The 14409-nt window shown below is 37.6% G+C and overlaps 7 protein-coding genes across 7 annotated transcripts; 5 read left to right on the forward strand and 2 right to left on the reverse strand.

The window, feature by feature from the left end:
* Positions 1–36: 36 nt before the first annotated feature.
* Positions 37–791, reverse strand: EV154DRAFT_546808 (uncharacterized protein; the record flags this gene model as incomplete). Its single annotated transcript, XM_051604714.1, has 3 exons — positions 37–403; positions 538–665; positions 739–791. 3 exons carry the CDS (start codon positions 789–791, stop codon positions 201–203), a joined length of 384 nt encoding a protein of 127 aa, XP_051463831.1. The 3' UTR covers positions 37–200.
* A 2070-nt stretch (positions 792–2861) lies between these two features.
* On the forward strand, positions 2862–3317 carry EV154DRAFT_557722 (uncharacterized protein; the record flags this gene model as incomplete). Its single annotated transcript, XM_051605451.1, has 1 exon — positions 2862–3317. The coding sequence occupies one exon, from the start codon at positions 2862–2864 to the stop codon at positions 3315–3317; it is 456 nt and encodes a 151-aa protein (XP_051463832.1).
* Positions 3318–4252: 935 nt separating this feature from the next.
* EV154DRAFT_409814 (uncharacterized protein) lies at positions 4253–5249 on the reverse strand (the record flags this gene model as incomplete). Its single annotated transcript, XM_051595362.1, has 3 exons — positions 4253–4658; positions 4725–4863; positions 4916–5249. The coding sequence occupies 3 exons, from the start codon at positions 5247–5249 to the stop codon at positions 4253–4255; spliced, it is 879 nt and encodes a 292-aa protein (XP_051463833.1).
* Positions 5250–5507: 258 nt separating this feature from the next.
* EV154DRAFT_489923 (caspase domain-containing protein) lies at positions 5508–7388 on the forward strand. The gene is made up of 7 exons (XM_051599358.1): positions 5508–5862; positions 5919–6039; positions 6104–6202; positions 6260–6500; positions 6556–6589; positions 6644–6733; positions 6788–7388. The coding sequence occupies exons 1-7, from the start codon at positions 5533–5535 to the stop codon at positions 7322–7324; spliced, it is 1452 nt and encodes a 483-aa protein (XP_051463834.1). The 5' UTR covers positions 5508–5532; the 3' UTR covers positions 7325–7388.
* Positions 7389–7396: 8 nt separating this feature from the next.
* EV154DRAFT_489924 (Snf7-domain-containing protein) lies at positions 7397–9009 on the forward strand. Its single transcript, XM_051599359.1, has 4 exons — positions 7397–7703; positions 7759–8279; positions 8338–8506; positions 8559–9009. The coding sequence occupies exons 1-4, from the start codon at positions 7407–7409 to the stop codon at positions 8922–8924; spliced, it is 1353 nt and encodes a 450-aa protein (XP_051463835.1). The 5' UTR covers positions 7397–7406; the 3' UTR covers positions 8925–9009.
* Positions 9010–10555, forward strand: EV154DRAFT_489926 (uncharacterized protein). Its single transcript, XM_051599360.1, has 4 exons — positions 9010–9105; positions 9187–9201; positions 9256–9300; positions 9356–10555. Exons 1-4 carry the CDS (start codon positions 9034–9036, stop codon positions 10478–10480), a joined length of 1257 nt encoding a protein of 418 aa, XP_051463836.1. The 5' UTR covers positions 9010–9033; the 3' UTR covers positions 10481–10555.
* Positions 10556–10964: 409 nt separating this feature from the next.
* EV154DRAFT_489928 (uncharacterized protein) lies at positions 10965–13043 on the forward strand. The gene is made up of 3 exons (XM_051599361.1): positions 10965–11266; positions 11320–11441; positions 11503–13043. The coding sequence occupies exons 1-3, from the start codon at positions 10991–10993 to the stop codon at positions 12941–12943; spliced, it is 1839 nt and encodes a 612-aa protein (XP_051463837.1). The 5' UTR covers positions 10965–10990; the 3' UTR covers positions 12944–13043.
* Positions 13044–14409: the final 1366 nt, after the last annotated feature.

Consider the following 14409-nt stretch of genomic DNA (forward strand, 5'->3'; position numbering starts at 1 on the left):
CAATTTAAAAAAATTTGCAGAAATTCGGAGAGCCTTCACAAGTATCGCTTAATATTATGACCTGATATTGTCGGAAATTACAGATTCCTTTTTTAACTGGGCTTTTTCACTGCTTTTCTTTTCTATCAGGGCTTTTCGTGTACGCGTTAAAATTGGGGAGCTTGAAAGATACCAATCCATTTATTGGCAAAACACATTTCTCAAAATCGTAAAAATCCCAACCTTATGGCTGATAATATAGCAAGAGAACAAGCACTGTGTATTTTTTTTTGTCTTGAATACACTGAATTTAACGTAGATGTAGCTTTACAAAGAATGGAAAAAATTAAAGATGTCGACGTTTGCTTCGAAGAAGATCCATATAAGCCTCTATTACATTGCAACGAAAGAATTAACTTAAATCCTTTAAAATTTAAAAGATATTGTAGTAGCATGCATTTGAAGAAACACAAGTAGAATAAACAATTTAAAACTGATTTATTAACAATGATATAAAAAAAAGCATTATGCCATAAATTTTATTTAATACTTATTTACCCCTTTGCTTGGGTTTTGAGCGACAGTTAAAAGCTTTTAAATCTATAGGATTATTTAAGAGTTGATCATTGTTAAAATACTTGAAATTATTCTCATAAAAGTATTGATCAACGATTACTTTTTTTAAGCTTTGATTTCCATTATAAATGAAATATTTTTTGTAAGAAAAACTAAAATCAATTTTTTTTTACCTTGAATTACCTTGAGATCTGAAACATTGGTATAGTCAATTGCCACGACGCATGCCTTACCATTGTTTTTAAGGAAATTTAAGAAATCTATTGTATTTCCATATATACTGTTTAATTCAACAACCTCAGGCTCCAAATTGACATCATCTTCAGGAGCACCTTCGACTGTTCTGAACTGTCCTGAAATTAACGAATAAGTGACAGGTGACAAATATGAAGGCAAGTCTTTGAGAGTATCATACAATTTATCATAAATGATAGATGGAGTGGGTGCTGCTTCTCCAGTAGAATTACAGGTAGCGTAACTACACCGGCTATGTGGCACAATCTACAGCCATGTTCACTCATATGTTCAGAATGGTTCATAAGACCAGCTATTCCAGGAATATTGTTGTGAGGTATTTGGTATGAAATTTAAAATGAAGAATAACAGATATGTTTATAGTGAGCACCAAACTGTGAAAGTAGTCAACCTATTTAGAAATAATAATAAAAGGTTATAGCTTTGGATAAGTTTAGCGATGAAATCAGTTCAATGCAGAATTCGAAGGAGTAGTAATATACAACTGAATCTTTAATTTGATGATTTATGTTGGAAGTTATGTTCAAGTATAAGTAATATCTTATTATATTCAATGACTAAAAATACGAATTAAGATGAGACTTAAAGACAAACTCAAAGTGAAGTAAAGACTAACTGAAGAAATGTTTATTCGTTTTTGGGGGCCCCTTTTATAAGAAAAGGGGAAAAGGCAATCAAAAAAATGGGGGAGTTTGGAAGGAAAACCCAAAGAAAATAAAAAAAAGGTAGTGTAACAATATCACCGGTCATGCCAAGCAGAAATACTTTGCTTTGGTGGACGATCTCACCATTTTTCTCCACCATAAATCCTCTAACACTCAACGAATTGATCTCGTCAATGATTGGTTTCAAAAAACTCATCAAATACTTTGGCTTTTTGGGGCCGGGAATGATGGCTAATGGGATCATCATTGACTCTTTTGCTCTGTGAACCAGATAAGTTAAAATTTAAAATACGGCAAGGCATAGACTAATTTACATACCTTTTTGACGCAGGGATATTCATCACCATGCAGTGAACGAGTGTTTGAGAACTGCCAGGTTTAAATTTATTGGGAAATCCATCGACGTACAAAACAAGGCAGATGTCATTGCGTGTAAGCAAGTTTTGATCAAGATACTGCTTATACACCGAACCCGAAAACATATCAATGTACGTGTCTTCTTCATCGTACTCATCAAACTGGCCGAAATATTGGAATTCTTCTCGGATTTCATCATCGACCAATAGTTCAGCGAGAGATGCGCCAACAGAAGATATCCCCATCGTTTGGAAAGCAGTCTGAGGTGTAGAGTCACCAGCACGAATTGATGTCTCGGCTTTTTCCTGGTCTTGATAACGCTCCTTGTCACAATCAGGATTGATACAGCGTAATTGCTGTACGTTTTCATCGCAAAGAAAACACCCATTGCGACACACATCAAACGTCTTTACGGAGTCGATGCTACTTTTGTTAAGGAGCCTGTGGATAGCATCAGGAGAAGCGACAAGACCACCCAAATCTAATCGGAAATTAGTATCACAGAGATTTGGAAACTAAATGATTATCTACCTGAAACAGCAACAGAGACGCCATCATGATCAAGAAGTTTAATCAAGCCGATGCCGAATTTTTGGATTCTGTTCCAGTCATAGTCGTGATCTGATAGCGTTTTCATACACAATGTGATGTTTAAGTATAGAAAATAGATAAAACAGAATAAAATAAAAATAATAAGAAATAATAAGAAATGAGTCTCTATTAATCCTTTATTAAAGTAATGGAGAGAAAGTCATCGCAAAAGGGAGGACGCTTTTTATATCAAACATCTGGGAGATTGAATCTGGTAAGGAATAAGCAGTGGCTTGTTTCTTTCTTCTGAAACATGGCAACTAGAATTATATGGTCTCAAGTCAATCAATATTTTCTTCCACGCCCGTCCACGCCCGTAACACGACTCCGTCAGCGGACTATGAAATATGCGGGCGCTGCAAAAAAAATTCAAACCTCACCCCGTAATCCACTATGACAGCAACTCAACTTTGTAATTAGAGATAATACCATCAAAAGATGTTTAATGAAGCAGTAACTATTAAGCGTGCTCATAAGTTGGATACACTCTCTGTGGATTTTGACGAGGAGCTTTCCAAATTGTCAGGTGATAAATTAAAAATGATCCGGGATTCCCGCAAATTCCATTTCACCAATTATTATAAATACATGGAAGTGCAATATAAGCTTATTACCCGTTATACAGGCGTACCTGATACATACCATAGCCGTATTGCCACTATCACGATTTTATTATATTTTCTTCACTTGGTTTTTCCTTCCAACACCAAGAGGGACTACGATGCAAAGCGTGTCGTACCAATACTTGTCGGTATTGATGTGGAGAATATGCCTGAGACATTAGCTGTAGGGGAATTAAACGAAAAGCACAAGAATGAATTTACCTTGAATGTTCTATTTCATTTATCGTTGCAGCCAACAGACCTTCAAACTTCTATCTATACTGTAATGTAATTAGGTTTTACTGCAATGTTTACTTTAAAGATTAAACTTGATCGTATTGTTATAAATGCTTTTCTTGGTTTAATTAGAAATGAGCTCTAGCTTGCTTAGATTTTTATGATACAAACTGTATGCAGAGGCTCTTAATTGCATTGGAATGTAGCTTGAAAATAATATGCCGAATAAAGAAGCTCAAAAAACTAATTTCTTCAAGATAGAATGGCCACTTGTTAAAGTACTTAATAACTATTGATGCTTTTATTCAAACAAGAAATAGCCAGACGCACTAGATAAAAATACATCGCAGTGATAAGTATTCGTAATTTTTTATCTTTCAATTGATTGTCAATAATCTAGCAGTATTTGACAATACTCATAATGGTTCGTCAAACGAGGTTCAACAAATTTAAAAAGATTAACAGAATACTCGTCGCAAGTCGCACCAGTCAAAAACAAAATCCTGTAATTATGTTGATCGTGTAACGCTAAAAACAAAAACAAACATCATATTCAAGTGTAACCATACCTGGATAATTACGTAATATCTAAAACTTATTTCTTTAGTATGGTACATTTTCAAATCTGAGCACTGGTTTTTGTTTTAGGTTGTGACAGCATACATATTGTATTGATTTAAAATTTTGACCTATGCTTGCTTAGGACTTTAATCAGTTCCTATTGTCTTCAATGAAAAACCAATACACACGGCATTTTTTTTTAAAAAATCAGGGTGTTGGGTAAATCGAAAATCTCTGAATTCTATACAAGTTTATTGTACGTCCTTGTAACCTGAACCCCTATTGTGAGATACTATTCTTGTTCACGGGAAGACAAATTCTTTTTTTTATCAATGATGCCTTTATGCAAAATTCCTGATAAATATATATAGTTTATAACATTAGTGCGCTAATTTATTTATCACTTTTTTTGATAAAAAAACATTATGATCAATGGATAGGAGAGGCGGTCATTTGGCTCAATCCAGCACTTTCAGCCATAGCAAGAGTGTTCTTGTACGACTGATCCAAAGAAGGAGGTAAAGAGTTCTTAAACTCGGGAGTATTCATCCAGTCAAGACCATGTTGAAAAATACTGGCAGCACGATGATCACCACCTGTGATTGTACCCATACAGCCATGCAACGTAGCTCTCTTATTGGCTTTGGAGTAGGCAGCACGATGAAGAATATTGTTATCATAAAACACAGTCTGACCTGGCTTTAAGACTACCTTGAGCATATTAGGCATATCGTGACTTTTGGGATCATTTATAGTAATATCACGTTCTCTTTCTGTGCGAAGACGACGGTGGGATTGTGGTACAACGTAAAGACATTCGTCTTGATATAAAGCCCTAAAAGGGTCTATGTGAATATTTATGTTTTTGTGATCTCACATACTTTTTTTTTTTTTTGCTTACGTATTCCATTGTGTACCATAGTGGGAAACAGTAAGGATCTTTGCTTCTTCTTCTTCTGAAGCCTCAGCAGGGACAGTGTCACGATGCCATGTGAGGTCAAAATCAGACTCCTGAGGGTTAATTAAAAGATTGAACAGTTCTGTAATGGCATCAGCACAATAAAGACATATAATAAAGGATTACGACCTTACCCAGCTGTAACTCTTCGGGTTTTGTGCCTAAAAGTTGGCATACAGCTTCTGAAAGCTGGGATGATCCATACCATTCAGCAAAAACTGACTCTTTCAATTCAGGATGCATCAAATGTTGAACACCCCATACGTCTGTGCCCTCTGTCCATGGAGGAAACTGAGTTCCTACTAAGCGACGGTATTTCCAGTCACCACGTCTAGCACGGTCTACAACACGATCGCAAGCATCGGTTAGCTTTTGGAAAGAATCAATTGGAATAAGACCATCAATCACGACGTAGCCATTCTTTTCAAGTGCTTCGCCGATTGGAACATTATTGATATCAGTAACCATGATTTAATTTTGTGTATGTAGATAAAGAAAAAGAAGGGAAAGGACCCTGTTTTTTTTTCTCAGGATTTATGTAAAAATCATGCCATCAAACGATTGGTTGTTAAGACCGTGTTACGCCAGTTGTCACACTGTAACAAAAAAGCAGTAATGGTGTCAAGAATCATGCTGGGTGTAGCTGAGCTGCCCGTCAAAAAAAAATCCAAGCATTTTTTGGTACACGTGATGCTACTATTTATATTTTGAAAAAAGAATAAAAAAATGTTTTCTTCTTTCACAAATACAAATGAACTTTCCAGGACAAGGATACAGTACTGGTGGTTATCCACCTCAACAACAAGCTTATGGAAGTGGATACCCGCCTCAGCAACCAGGTTACCCACCTCAACAACCTGGATATCCCCCTCAACAAGCCGGTTATCCACCTCCACAAAATGGTTACCCTCCACAGCAGCAAGGATATCCTCCACAGCAATCAGGCTATCCAGCACAAGGATATCCTCCGCAACAACCAGCCTCACCTTATGGTGGTTACTCTCCTCAACAACCACCAGCTTCACCCTACGGTGGTTACCCTCCTCAACAGCCACAGCAACAAACCTCATTCGATCGTAATGTAAGTGGACCATGACTAAGAAAAATTTCACACTTTTATCTAAACAATAGTCGTAGATTCCGCCTGCTTATTCGCCGCAAGTCCAGGATCCTATGTTTTTACCAAGTGATCCAAGTCTTGCACAAGCAAACTATCCACAGCCGCCTCATTCTATGCACAACCAATCACCCAATCCAGGTAAAACGGCAACTAAAAATAAAAAGAGGAGGCTGAGCCTAATTGAAGTTGAAAATAACCATAGTGCCCTATGGACAACCACAATCAAATCCAAGTGATTATGTGATGCATGTCAATCCCAAATATCGAAATATGCCACCACCTAATTTCCAACTCTCCAATTGTACGTATCCTTTGATAAAAGAAAAGAAAAAATGTACTGATTTTTATTTATTTGTAGGCCAGGGTAGAAAAAGAGCATTGTTGATTGGTATCAATTATTTCGGCACCTCGGCAGAACTAAAAGGTTGTATTAATGACGTGGAGAATATCAAGCAATTTTTGGTTACCTTGTATAATTTTAATGAGCAGGATATGGTTATCCTGACAGACAACCAAACAAATCCACAAAACATTCCCACAAAACAAAACATCATTCGCGCCATGCAATGGTTGGTACATGACTCCAGGCCTAATGATTCGTAAGTTTCTACCTAACTTATATTGTGATGCTCTTTTGCTGATTATCCATAACAGGTTCTTTTTCCATTTTAGTGGACATGGTGGTAGAGTAGGTTTTTTTATAATATATCACTTCAAAATACATATTAACAATGATTGATAGATGAAAGATTATGACGGTGATGAGGATGATGGATACGACGAGACAATTTATCCTGTGGATCATGCAACCTATGGGCAGATTGTCGATGATGTAAGTTATAAAAAAAGAGAGAAATGTAACCCCACTCATTCATATTACTATCAGATGATGAATGATATCATGGTGAAAAGGCTAGTACCTGGCTGTAGACTGACCGCTATTTTTGATTCATGCCATTCTGGTACAGCTCTCGATCTACCCTATGTATACTCTACACAAGGCTCTATCAAGCAACAAAGCTTTCTTAGGGATGCAGGTAGTAGTTTAAAAAATGCAGGTAAGGCCTACATATCCGGTGATCCGTCCCGAGCCATCAGTTCAGTCATGTCGCTTGGTTCTCGTATCATGAGTGGTGGTAATACAATGAAGAAAGAAAAAATCCATCAAATGAAAGGATCCGCTGCTGATGTAATCATGTTTTCTGGCTGTAAAGACGATCAAACCTCGGCGGATGCTTCAGAAGCTGGTAGAGCCACCGGTGCCATGAGTTATGCTATCACTAGAGCTTTAAGAGAAAATAGAAACCAAACATACATTCAATTATTGAACAGCATTCGAGCCATTTTAAAACAAAAGTATAACCAAAGACCACAATTGTCTTCATCACATCCAATGGATATGAATCTTTTGTTCGTACTGTAAAAAAAAAAAATTAGTGTGTACAATGTAATAAAAGCTCCGTTCCATTTTTGATGCACCCTTTTTATATCTTTTCCCTCTTCCAATGGCCACAAAAAAACATTCGAAATTGAAAGACTTTCTGTCTGCAAGTTTCACTGAATTCAATGAGCAAAATTCAGAACGTTTAAAAGCTTTATATTCTGATTTTTCAAAACTTTCCCTTTTAAACAAATATGCGTATGACACTAATGTCAGTTACTGGCGCAGAGTTATTTTAGACAGTAATCAACAAGGTTGTTTGGGCTCCAGAGAATTCGCAACGGTTATTGAAAAAGACACACTACCTGAAAAGTTTCAAAGGCCCGTCATTGGTAGACCTTTGGCGTTAGATTGTGTCCTTGTAAGCAAATACCTTTTGTACTTTTATGTTTGAATTAAGCTTCCTCTTAAATTAGGACACCATGGAAAGACAGGAAGAGTTGATTACTCTGGAGAACTTCAACACACGGTTCTCCCCACCAGCTACATGGTTGGGATGGATGGTCGACGCAGTTGTAAAGAACGCTTGGCAATTCCGCTGGCGAAATACTGTACAACATGAAACTAGATACGTCGTCTTACCCACAGTGAAGGCATTATCCCAAGCTGTACTTCGACATCATTATGAAACTCCCTCAGCAGATCCAATCTTGACACTCACACAATTCAAATCCAATTATAGTCGTGATTTCTTTAATGATATGGAATTGACAGATGATGATGTTATGTTGTTATTGAGATATTTACATTCCCAGCATGGTGTTGCTTTGGCGAACAATGTGCAGGGTTACGGGACAACGTATATGGTCATTAAATTTCCTTCAAGGGAAGGCGAAGTAGCTACCATGACACAACACGATAAATCCATTGTTAGTATTCGTACCACATGTCAGGCACTATCAGTCCAAGTCGATGAATTACAGCGTAAATCAGAAGAGTACAGTGCAACACATTTGATATCAATAGCTTTATATTGACTCTTCTATTGCTTTTAGATTGCATAAAGAGTCATTAGAGGAGAAGCGTTTGGGGCACACAGCCAAGGCTTTATATTGCTTAAAGAGAAAAAAGAACTTGCAGCAAATTCTCGAGCGCAGGTTACAATCGTTGGAGACGATGGATAATATTCTATTAAAGATTCAAACATCAAAGGACGATCTTCAAGTAAGTATTAAAAATGTGATGGATTGGTTTGACGTACTTATGCAATGATTAGGTTGTACAAGCATTTAATATGGGTGCGGATACACTGAGAGATGTACTAGGATCAGACGGTTTGACACTTGAGTCAGTAGACGAGGCTATGCAGAATATACAATCAGCATTTGAAGATCAAAAGGAAATTGAAGAAGCTATGAAAATGGGTGATATATCAGAATATGCAGATGAAGATTTAGAGGATGAATTGTCACAATTGATTCGTGAATCTCCTTCTCCTGCATCCATACCCTTACCTGTATCTCCTCCACCCGTACCTGATACGAACGTAAATTCTGAGTTATCAAGATTAAATCAAATGTTCTCTTCTGTTAAAAATGTACCTCGTCAAGGTCCATCAAAGAAAGAAAAAGAATATGCTTAATTTCCCCCATCCAATGAAAATTATCCCTTGAGCGAAAAAATAAAAAAAAGAAGTCTTACTTTTTTTTTTTTTTTCTGTAATTCTTTTCACTTTTGTACACTAAACAAATATGGCTGTTGAAAGTAGATATTATGAAATTCTCGAGGTAGAGACTGACGCCTCTGACCATGAAATCAAAAGAGTTAGTATAAATCACCTTGATAGACAAAGCATAAACTGGTAGCATTTTCTAATACATATATAAAAAAAAACTCTCTTTTAGGCGTACAGAAAATTGGTATGCTGTAAACAAAATGAAGACAGAACCTTTCAAAACTAACACGTCATTTAGGCCATGAAATACCATCCTGACAAAAACCCCAATGAAGGAGAAAGAGTAAGTTGTCAAGCCGTGACAAGGGATTGCGACTAAAAAATAAGAGTAATTATAGTTTAAGGAAATCTCTCATGCTTATGAGATTCTTTCTGATGCTGAAACCCGTGCCACTTACGATCAGTTTGGAGAAGATGGACCTGGACATGGTGGAGGAGGAGGATATGGCATGTCTGCTGATGATCTCTTTGCCAACTTGTTTGGTGGCGGAGGTGGTGGAGGAGGATTTGACTTTGGTGGGGGTGATTTCCATGGTATGGGTGGCGGTATGCCTCGTCGCCCTAGAAAGGGAGAATCCATGAAATATCCTTTAGCTGTTTCTCTTGAAGATCTTTACTTGGGTAAAAAGACCAAATTAGCTTTGGAAAAGAATGTGATTTGTTCCAATTGTGAAGGTAAGGGTGGTAAGACTGGTGCTACCAAAAAGTGTGGCTCTTGTAAGGGTCGTGGTTTCCAAGTGGCTATGCGTCAAGTGGGCATGGGCATGATTCAACAGATGCAAGTCCCTTGTGCCGATTGTGATCACACTGGTGAAGTCGCAAAAGACAGATGTAAGAAGTGTAAAGGAAAGAAGGTTACTGTCGAAAAGAAATATCTCGATGTCTTTATCGAAAAGGGTATGGAGAATGGTCAAAAGATTGCCATGAAGGGTGAAGGTGATCAAGAACCTGGTGTTGAGCCTGGAGATGTTATCCTTGTTTTAAATCAAAAAGAACATCCTGTTTTCACTCGTGAAGGCTCTGATTTAAAGTGTACCGTCAAAATTACTTTGACAGAAGCCCTTTGTGGTTTTGACAAGGTCATTGTTACACACCTTGATGGTCGTGGCATTCAAGTCAGTAACCCTGCTGGTACTGTCATCAAGCCAGGTATGGTAAAGCGCATTCCTAACGAAGGTATGCCCACTTTCAAGCGTCCTGAAAACCGTGGTGATCTTTATATTGAATTTGATGTCGAATTCCCTCCCGATCACTTTGCTACTGCTGCTCAATTATCTAATCTCGAAACTGTCTTACCTAAGAGAAAGAGAGAAACACCTAAAGAAGAACTTATCGATGAATGTCTTCTTTTAGATGCTAATATGGAAGCATTCGGTGCTTCAAGTAATTCTCGTAATGCATACGATGAAGATGATAGTGAGGATGAGGAAGGTCAAGGTGGCGTCCGTTGTGCTCAACAGTAAAAAACAATCAATTAAAATTAGACAAATAAAAAAATAAAAATACGGCTATTTCATATGAATAGTGCTAAGCACAAAGTATCTGTATCATTCTCAAAAGGTCACCTATGATCCAAAACTAAATGTTCATAAATCCCCACACGCTAATAAAATAAGTACTGACGCTGGCACCACCAACAAGCCAGAATCTTTTGCCACTAAACGTACTGTTGGTTATTCAGTGCCTTCGCGAGCAAGAAGTAAGGAAATTTGGTGTCGTCTATAAAAAATATTCGCGCTTCCAACGTTTGCTTCAATGCCATCGGTTTTGTTACATTTGTTAAGGTCATTTGTCATAGAATCAACAGCCCCGAGTCCGTCAGTTTTTTTTTTTTTTTTTTTTTTTTTTTGTATGGAGACGGAGTCTCTGTGATCAAAAGGGAAATAGTCACAAGTGAAGTAGGTACAAATTTAAAATTTTAAAAAATAAAAAGCGGTTTTTAACGAAAGTCTCAACATTGGAAGGTCTTACCAATGAAGGGAATACAAGCTGTGTTCAGAGAAAATGGGAGAGATGCCAGATTGATGAAGTTAATATTTCAAATATTTTTGGACGCGAGGGAAATAGTGGAAGCAGTATTAAAAGGAGGGTCGTTAAAGACAAAAGCCCAATGGCCCAGCCAAATGAATTTGAGAGTAGCAGAAAGAGCGAGAAGGCTAGATTTAAAAAGAAGTGGCATATTGGGCAAGAGGGCACGCAAAAGTTTGAAAACAAACACGCAAGATATCGGTCGTCACAAATCTGACTTGGTGAGTTTTTCATGATTATTATTTTTTCTCTTTTTCTAATATATTTTTATTAGCGCTGGTACCGCAAGAGGATCGAAGAGTACGGTGAACGACAGTTTACGACAAGATTAAAAGTGTGTGTTTACGCAACGGAGGTATCAGACGAATTTCTGGACCAGCTTGAAAACCGAGTTCGGTAAATATTACAGAAATTCTTTAATTTTAATTATCAAGTAACTAACTCGTTTTATGAATAGGAAATTCGAACAACTTGATGCCTTCCTGCACCTATCTTCCTCGGCTTATCTGGAGTACATTGGCTGCATGCTGGATGTCATTGATTTGTTAATTGCCTGTTCTTTAAAAAATGTCATGCTTCAAGCACTTTCTGGTATCTGTCTGTTGACGTACATGCTAAATTCTCTTATGCATCCTGAAAATCAGAAGAAAACTGATCCAAAAAATTACGTGAAGGATAATCGGTGCGTCAAAAACAGACTTTGTTTTCTGCGTGGGGCTTTTTTTGCTTCTGGGCATGATGCCTATTTTGCGCACTCCTTTGATCTTGGCCGAATGAAGATTGCTTTTCCTGCTGTGAAGATCGTTGAGAACAACCTGCCTGGAAATGTTCGGGTTTATCCCAACCTGGAAAAACTGCCTGCTGGTACTCCGGCCGAAATTGTTGAAGCTGTTAACAACCCCAATGGTCTTCTACAAGTCTATAAACGAGTAAAACCACAAGGTTCCATGTTTGATTTGGATACCACTGGTCTTGTTGCATCCTTTGGTGATGTGTTTAATCCAAACACCCATCCTGTTGACTTGGTGTTCCGCCAGTACCAAGCGTTTAGGTATGACGTGACGAACCCACTTGCTGTCTCTTCGGCCTTTGATGCCAAGCAGATTATTTCCTATCATCGCTTTGGTACTCGTGCTGCCGCCTGGTTCTTGGTTCTGTTTTGGAAGGAGTATTTCCAAATTCTTGGTCAAGATTTCGAAGGCTGTGATATCAAGACGCTTAAGAAAGGATCTCGAAGCCAAAAAATAAAAATCGATCCCCATGACGTTGCTAGTGATTACGAGCCGACCGCATCAGTTTCCTCTAGAATGCAGTTTTTGTTGCCTTTGGTGGGTAAAGGTAAAGTTGACACCATTGATTCGTACGTGAGAGGTCCGGATAATGATCCCAGGTGGCGCTCCTTTGGCTCTCGGGCTTTCTATCTGGAACTGTTTGCTTCGAAAAAGATCCCCTACCCAGAGTTGATCTACTTTCACGCAAATCTGATGGTTGGGTGTGCCTACATGCTCCGGTACGTTCCAACGGCTACCCGTACACACTTTTGTAGAAAGGTCGATGGTAAGATTCTTGTACGAAAGTCAACGGCGTATTATGTGTTTCCTACGTTGAACGGTCGTGATGACACGTATACGTTTTTATGGCAATATGTCAACATGCCGTCTATGCGTCTCAAATCTGTTTCTACAATAAAGCAGAAAGTATCTCGTCGTTCTTTGTTGTCGTCTTCTGGCTCGGTATCTGCTAAGGTCTCACGGCCAAGTTCTTCTGCGGCTCCTCGTGCTCGTGCGGTGGTTTCCTCGTCGGCTTCTTCTTCTGTGTCCGCGGTTAGTGCGGTACGATCGACTGCCAGTACTTCTTCTGTTTCTGGAGTTGTTACACGGCACTTTTTGTCGTTTTGACTTAAGATTTTTCATTTTTTTTTTACTGCTTTTTGAACCTTTTTCTATAAAAGGTTCCCAAAAATTCATAATAAAATAATTAGTTTGTTCTTTACTTTAATCTGAATAAGTCTTAATACTTTAAGTCTTTGTGATTTTGTATTTATTATAATTGCTTGTAATTTCCTTCTGTAAAATCAGCATTGTAGCTATTCCATTACGTATTTAACTATACTCCTTCGAATACCACTCTTATCTGATTTCGTCGTATAAATTACCCTCTTATATAAATATATTTTATCTTTTTCAGTTGACAACTGTATAGTCTGGTGCTCACTTTTTAAGAACTTTTATCTTAAACCTCTATTTTTATTTTCTTCTATTACTTTTACTGAAACTTGCCAGTAACACCGTTCAGCAAAGACAAGATGGCTCAATTGTCGACAAAGAAAAAATAAGATAGAGTAGCCATCCTTAACATGTCTGCTTATTTTTCATTTAGTTTTTTAATTATCCACTTATTCATTATGGATTATGCTTTTATAACTATGACTTTGATAAAATATTATAAAAAAATTTCAAGCAACTTGATCCGTTAAATTTGTCTTGAGGTTTCAGATATTGTCTAATTTTTCAAATCTTCGACTAGCGTCCAACTTTGCTCTAAATACTTGTGAAATACTTTCTACAGTTGCCCTGGACTCTGTAGAATCTATTTTTGCTTGTTGATCTCATCCCAAAGCAGAAGTTGTTCGAGTGGCTTGAGCTGATAGAAAATCCACACAGTGACAATGCTCTTCGACTGGTGGGTGGGTTGCAAAATCATTGACTACATTCGCCTGGCTTTCAGAAGAACATTTGTAAACTCTACTTCTTTTTTCATTGCAAAGAATGAACCTCTCTGCTACCACGTCTTATTTGTGTGAATACAGTTCTGCCTACAACACCATTCTTGCTCATTTCAAAAATAAATAACTTGAGGTTCAAAGTTAGAACAAGCTCTTTTATTAAAAAAAGAGGATGGTCAAAATCTGGCGTACAGATAAAAAAAAGGGGGGGACAAGAGTTCCCGTCTGGCTGGCGCATGACCTCACCCACTCAGTTCTCCGCATGCGGGTTGCAAAATCAGGCTTACTCTTCCTACTGTAGTTCCGTCGTCAATTGGTCACTTAATTTTGAAAAACCTGGGCACTTTTAGCCTTAATTGGTCACAACAACGCCTCTCTACACAATTTATTCATCCAACTATTAAGCGATCCTTTGTTGGTTCTTAATGCCTCGAATATTTTTGTTTCCTATTATATTTTATAAACTATGACAAGGGGAACATATAAATAACTGTTGTTAAAAATTTAATTTAAGAGGGTAGCTGTCTTATCCCAGGAGGTAATGATGAAGACGCTACGACAAATGTACCCTGTCGGTGTTCAGTTTGTTTAGTTTGCTTTTGGTTTTTTATAGAGTGGTGATGAGCACTTTGAGCACTT

The sequence above is a fragment of the Mucor mucedo genome (genome assembly GCF_025094135.1).
Source record: "Mucor mucedo strain NRRL 3635 chromosome Unknown EV154scaffold_1, whole genome shotgun sequence".
Taxonomy (NCBI): Eukaryota; Fungi; Mucoromycota; class Mucoromycetes; order Mucorales; family Mucoraceae; genus Mucor; species Mucor mucedo.